Source organism: Austrofundulus limnaeus, unplaced genomic scaffold (genome assembly GCF_001266775.1).
Source record: "Austrofundulus limnaeus strain Quisiro unplaced genomic scaffold, Austrofundulus_limnaeus-1.0 Scaffold259, whole genome shotgun sequence".
Classification (NCBI taxonomy): Eukaryota; Metazoa; Chordata; class Actinopteri; order Cyprinodontiformes; family Rivulidae; genus Austrofundulus; species Austrofundulus limnaeus.
The window spans coordinates 183003-190150 of NW_013952661.1; the positions used below are offsets into that span (position 1 = coordinate 183003).

Sequence of the window (7148 nt, forward strand, 5' to 3'; positions counted from 1 at the left end):
AATTTACCTCCATACACCAGCAAGCCTGATGAGGAAAAACACATAAAATTAACTCATGGCAGAGTTAGGGCCATGAAGTCATCTAAAGTCTGCAGCCAGAAAACACTAAAGTGCCCTGTATGTGATGAAACCTATCAGTTGCTGAAACACCAAAACAAAGAGAATGTTTCGGCTTTGATAAAATTGGGTTGGCAAAAATCAACATTTTATTTGTATACTTTTTTTTGGGGGGGGGGGGGGGGGGGGCAAAAAAAAGAGTAGGTTTTGTACACTTGCATTAATGTTGAAAATTTTGAATGGTCCTTGTAAGAGGTCATTTTGTAATAAGGCTTCAAAATGTAATAAACTCATGCTAAAACCGCATTATGTAATAATTGACGCAAAATGTAATAAAAGTCCAACACATTATGTAATACTGTTATAATACATTTTGCAGCAATTATTACAAAATGTGGTGGTGGAATAATCTGGTGCATTATGTAATAAACATCAAAAACCAGTATTTCTGTTCATCCTAATCAATATACTTGTAATAACTGTCATGTTGCAAATACTACATAATTAAATCTTTATAACTTTGGTCAATAAACACCAAACTTCTCGTCTTTTATTTGCATTTTCAGATTTTCTGTCCTGATCCCTGTTACAGAAATGATTCCACTTTGTAGACAACTCCCAAAATATATCTAAAAGTTAGTTGTACATATATGTCAAGCCCTTCAGATGTTTACCTTTATAATAAGCCTTAAAAATCTGTAATTTTTGTAAAGAATAAACTGTATTAATCCCACGCAGGGGGTGCAGGTGGACCATCAGCCGTGGAGGGGAGGGGAGGGGAGGGGGACGTGGTGCAGGTGGACTGTCGGCTTCTGTATCAGAAGGAAATGAGGGTTGAAGAACTTGTTTCTAGCAATATAGTGGGTTGGAAGTGGATATTTGATGTTATTAATTGTTTTTAATATCCTGCAGGCTCTGACATGTTGAATAAATTAGAAACTAAGTTTTTGAAAGATTCCATAAAACATGAAAATAATCAGTGAGATTACTCTATACATCCATATACACAAGAATTTGACTGAAAATGCAAATAAAAGATGAGAAGTTCTGTGTTTATTGACCAAAGTTAAATAAAGATAAATAAGCAAATAAATATTTAATTATGTAGTATTTGCAACATGACAGGTATTACAAGTATACAGATTAGGTTGAACAGAAATGCTTGTTTTTTGATTGTTTATTACATAATGCACCAGATTATTACACCACCACATTTTGTAACAATTGCCGCAAAATGTAATAACGTTATTACATAATGCTTTAAAGACTTTTTAAATACATTTTGTCAGTTTTACATATTGCGGTTTTAGCGCGAGTTTATTACATTTTGAATCCTGATTTTATTACATAATTACATAATACGCTGTTCTTACAAAATGAGGTCTTACAGGCCCCTAACTGATATATAAATTCAAAAAACCACTGTAAGGGGTAAAACAATTTGATGTGTAACTCCTGTATACTTAGCCCAGTCATCAAAAATGTGGTCTTTTAAATTTAATTTGTACTATATTTGTAAGTCACCCTGTCCTCACACTGTGACTGCTGGATATGGTAATATAAGATAAGATAAGATAAGATAGGATAAGATAAGATAAGATAAGATGAGATAAGAATTTTATTGATCCCACAGTGGGGAAATTTGCCCATTACTGCTGAGATAAGACTGATACAAATGGTGAGTTTTATCCAGTCTGTTGTTGAAGTATACTGCACTGCAGTAGCAACACGTTAAAAATGACGATCATTTACAGAAAACAAAACTGTGTTGGATATCCTCTCCCTGGGCTGCCACGTTATTGTGGTAGAGAGGTTTGAGTGTCCCAGTGATCCTTGGAGCTTTGTTGTCAGGGGCTTCATTCCCCCAGTAGGGTTACCCAAGGCAAACAGGTTCTAGGTGAGGGATCAGGAAAAAGCGTAGCCTAAAGACACTTATGATGAGTAACAACAATGTATCAGTGAACCCTCGCCCAGAAGTGGGTAACCGGGGCCCCTTTGTGGAGCCAGGTTTGAAGGAAAAGCATGTTGGCGAGTGCCTGGTGGCCGGGCTTTCACCCATGGAGCCCGGCAGGGCACAGCCCAAAAGGAGGCGTGGGTCCACTTTCCCATGGGTTCACCATCTGTGGGAGGGATCGGGTGACATGTGTAATGGGCAGTGGTTGAAGACGGTGGGGGGGACCCTGGCGGTCCAATCCTCCACTACAGAAGCTGACTCTAGGGATGTGCGGAAGGAGCTTGAGCTGATGTGAGGTTTAAAGGTTCCAACTAGATTTAGCTGGACACATCTTGATGCACCACTCTGGCTCTGGAACCAGTGTCCTTGAGGTGGGTTGGACACTCTTTCACTCTGGAGTTACCCATACTGAGAGGCTCCAAGCAGGAGTGGGCATGCTTATTGCCCCCCATCTTGGTGCCTGTACAGTGGGGTTCACCCTGGTGAATGAGAGGGTAGCCTCCCTCCACCTACATATGGGGGGATGAATCCTGACTGTTGTTTGTGCCTATGCACCTAACAGCAGTTCAGATTACCCACCCTTTTTGGAGTCCTTGGAGGGGGTTCTGGGGAGCGCTCCTGATATGGACTCCCTTGTCTTGCTGGGGGATTCAACGTTCATGTGGGCAATGACAGTGAGACCTGGAGGGGCGTGGTTGGGAGGAAAATTACCTGAATCCGAGTGGTGTTTTGTTATTGGACTTCTATGCTCGTTATGGATTGTCCATAACAAACACCATGTTCAAACATAAGGGTGTCCAAATGTGCTCTTGGCACCAAGACACTCTAGGCCACAGTTTGATGATCAACTTTGTTGTTGTCTCATCTGATCTGCGGCTATATGTCTTGGACACTCAGGTGAAGACAGAGGTGGAGTTGTCAACTGACCACTACCTGGTGGTGAGTTGGATCCATTGGTGGGGGAGGATGCCAGTCAGACCTGGCAGACATAAACATATAGTGAGGGTCTGCTGGGAACGTCTGTCAGAATCTCCCATCAGACTGAGCTTCAACTCACACCTCTGGGAAAACTTTGAACACGTTCCGGGGGAGGTGGGGGACATTGAATCCAAGTGAGCCATGTTCCGTGCCTCCATTGTTGAGGTGAGTTATCTGACCTGTGGCCGCAGGGTTGTCGGTGCCTGTGCAGCAACCTTTGAACCCGCTGGTGGACATTGGCAGTGAGGGATGCTGTCAGGCTGAAGAAGGAGTCTTATCAGTTTTTTTTTTTGCCTGTGGGACTCTAGAAGCAGCTGATAGGTATCAGCAGTCCAAGTGGCTTGTAGCTCAGATGGTTCGATTCTTGTCCACCATGCAGGATCTCAAAGGGGGAAAGCGGTTCACCACCAACAGTTTATTGTGGGGACGGTGTGCTGCTGACCTCAACTCGTGACGTTGTGTGCCGGTGGGCGGAGTACTTTGAAGACCTCCTCAATCTCACCAGCACATCTTCCCATGAAGAAGCAGAGCCTGGAGACATTGGGTCGGACTCTCCAATCTCTGGTGCTGAGGTCACCGAGGTGGTAAAAATGCTCCTCAGCGGCAAGGCACCGGGGTGAATGAGATTCAACAATATATGATGATAGTATCGGGGCTAATGCTAAAGCTAACAGGCTAAGCTGAGGTTGTTCTTCCATGAAGCAGCTCTGTTGTCCTCCATCCATATTTTCAGTTCCAGGCTGAGTCATTTCTACCTTCTCCTCTCTGTCAACGCTCTCTGGTTTCATTTAAAAGAGTCGATCATCAGATATTGTCCAAGATTAACCTTCAGGGTGGATATAGCTCACTAGCAGCCTCGTGCCGATGACCTAGTTGATGTCATCATTTACCCAGAATGATTTGTGTGTAAGTAATATATTTTTAAACTTTTAGTTTAGAAATTATAAAAACTAAACAGCCTATAGTATTTTTACAGTCTTTATTTTACATTTAAATTATATGTTTATCAAATAAAGTCTAATGTTACAACTAATCGGGGATCCCTTTAACAAATAAGGGAAGAATGGAGCAGGAGATTGATAGGTGGATTGGTGCTTTAACTGCAGTGACGCAGGCACTGTACTGAGCCATTGTGATGAAGTGAGAGCTGAACCAAAAGGTATCCAACTAGGAGGAGACCAACTGGAAGACTCAGGACATGCAGGAGAGACTATGTTTCTCAGCTGGCCTGGGAACACCTTGGGATTTCCCCAGAGGAGCTAGCCCAAGTGGCTGGAGAGAGGGAAGTCTGGGTCTCTCTGCTTAGACTGCTGTCCCCGCGACTCAATCCCGATATGTGGAAGAAAGCAGACGTGTCGGATATTCTTTATCATAACTTTGGTTTTACTTGACCTATCAACGCATTTTAAAAAGTGGTGTATTGTTCGAGGTCTCTACCTTTAAACATCCCAGCAAAGCATGTTGTGCTGAAAAGTTGGGTTAGCCACAGAGCTGCTCCCCTGCTAGCTAGCTGCAAACTGTTGAGTGGATTTCCTGCATGGAGGGGGGTCTCATTACTGTGTGTCTCAGTGAGATTCACATCTGTTTGGTTTAAATGCCATTAGTGGGATGGAGGTAAAATTTAGGACCAAGGTATGGATTAAGTTTAGGTTAGGTTTAGGGTCAGGGGTTAGAGTTAGGGGTAAGGGGTCAAGGTTAGGCTAAAGAAATCAACTGAAGTCAATGGAATGTCCCCATATGTATAGGTGGATGCAGCTCGGTGTGTGTGTGTGTGTGTGCGTGCGTGCGTGCGTGCGTGCGCATGCGTCGCATGGCGTGTGTTTGTCCTTGGGTGAGATGTGCTCTGTTTTTCTGCACCATGCGCATCGTGCTCCTGTGGTGGTTAAAGGGGCAATTTCATGTAAAATCCACCTTTTTGAGTTTTATATCCTGTTATATTGTTATATTGTCATAAAAAACATGCCCAAAGCCTTGCTTTGACTCATTCATGCATGTTTGAGAAATCCTGCAGCGTTTTTAGGAAGCCATGCTGAGGAGCAAAACGACAGGTGGGGACCAGAAACGCCTTTTGGGACCAAAAACACCTCTGGGTTGTGTCCTTTTGGGACAAGCCCCTCTTCTGGGATGTGTCTTTAAGCCGAACTTCCTCATGGCAGCCCCCCCACCCCGCCCCCGCGACTCCGGCAGGCTACGTGCGGAAACGGGTGACCAAAGTGGTTGGATTTTCTTAAAGAGACAAAGACCTATTTCAACGCATTTAGAAACTGTCAAGATGAGAAGTAAATTGTTTTGGGGATTTTTTTACAAATATATAGCACTTTCATAATCTGAAAATATGACATAGTTACTTTATTTTAGTATAAAATTGAAATTTAGGCTTGGAAAGCACATAGTATTGCCCCTTTAAATGATGAAAAGTTTGGCATTTATTGACCAAAGTTTCAAAGATTTAAATGTTTAGTACATCTGCAACATGATCATTATTACAAATGTATTGATTAACAAAAACAGCTGGTTTGTGATGTTTATTACATTATTACAATATCATTTCTAAAAAGAAGAGCAACCACCGCATTTTGTAACAATCGCCGCAAAATGTACTAAAGTTATTTCATAACATGGCAGCGAGTATTACAAAAATGCATTGAAGACTTTTGTTACATTTTATGTCAGTTATTACATAATACAGTTTTAGTGAGGGTTTATTACATTTTGAAGCCCAATTTTATTACATTATTACAAAATGCGGCATTATTGCAAAATGTGGTGCTACATGGCTAACACATGGTAGGATCAACAGGTGTTGAAGGGTCCTAAAAATATTGTGTTACACTTCCTTACAAAATCGTAATGATAGCTTATTTTACAGGGAGTGCTGAGTTAAAATTTATAGGTGCTTGAGCACCCACAAACAGTGGCTAAAATTGCCACTGATTGAAGCCATCCTAAACTGGGATGACTCTCAAAGTCAATCACACACATCCAATAATTGTTCTTTGAGATTTACTACAGTATGTCGAGTGGTCCTTTTAATTTTGGACTAACAGACACACAGCGTTGACTTAAACAAATAATTGTAGGCAATGATTTTGCACAATGTGTGCTACTCAGACCAAAAATGACAGTTGCCAGTAATAGTCTGTGGTGTCCATTTTAAAAAAAATGTTATTTGACTATTTTGACTTTGCTCCCACCTACCATTATCCTAAATTTTAGTTCAATATGTCTAAAAATGAAAGTTTTTTTTCTTTTCCCTTTGGCAGCCACATTGGATTTTGGGCCTGGGTTCAATATGTGATGGGGGATTGTCTTCAGCTACCACAACACCAATATTTAACTCCATTTCTCTAAAACTGGCTGACTTGTAACTCTTTTTTTTTTTTTTTTTTTTTGGCAAACATTCTTGGATTTTAGACCTAGATTTAGTATGTGACAGATGTCCTACACCTTAATTATGGCAAGGAATAAGAGTTTCAATAAAATCCACTCCATTTCAGCAGTGGGCAATGACAATGTTATGTTTAAAGAACACTTCAATTTCTGAAATTATTGTAAACCTCTAAAACCTTTATTTTAATTAAAATATAAATTGAATTAAAATGATGCTGAACTCTGGTGAATGTTTTACTGAGCCATGTGTTTGTACTTGCCTGTGAAGATGTCCTGAAATCCGCAACGAGAAATCTGTCCATAGGAGGATCTTCTGGTAGCACAGATGGGCTGACTTCCTCCTCCCCTGTTGCTCATCAGATATTCTACTGAACCTCCTCCATCATCTTCTCTGCTCCTGAGCCGCATCTCAAGTTCCTCTGTCCAGTCAGCTGATCGACTGATGGGGCTGGTGAGGCTTCGGGTGCGATGTCGAGCCTTGTGACCCTCAGCCAACGTCCTATCAGCATTTACAGCTGTGGTTAGTATTTTTAAAAGTAACTCGCCATACAGTTTAACACATGCCATTTTGTTAAAACATTCTACAGTATAAGACTTGTTACTTAAATTTAATTTCTAACTATTGCCTTGAAACCATAAAATAGAAGCACAAATACAGGTGCTGGTCATAAAATTAGAATATCATGAAAAAGTAGATTTATTTCAGTAATTCCATTTAAAAAGTGAAACTTGTATATTATATTCATACATTACATACAAACTCATATAT

The 7148-nt window shown here is 41.0% G+C and overlaps 1 protein-coding gene across 1 annotated transcript in view; it reads right to left on the reverse strand.

Annotated features, from left to right (window-relative positions):
- LOC106526098 (formin-2) overlaps window positions 1-7148 on the reverse strand; it is a gene marked incomplete at its 3' end in the record, with an annotated part of 66801 nt that overhangs the window by 42634 nt on the left and 17019 nt on the right. Inside the window, 1 exon segment of the mRNA XM_014020584.1 lies at window positions 6640-6878. Coding sequence (XP_013876038.1) covers window positions 6640-6878 — 239 coding nt within the window.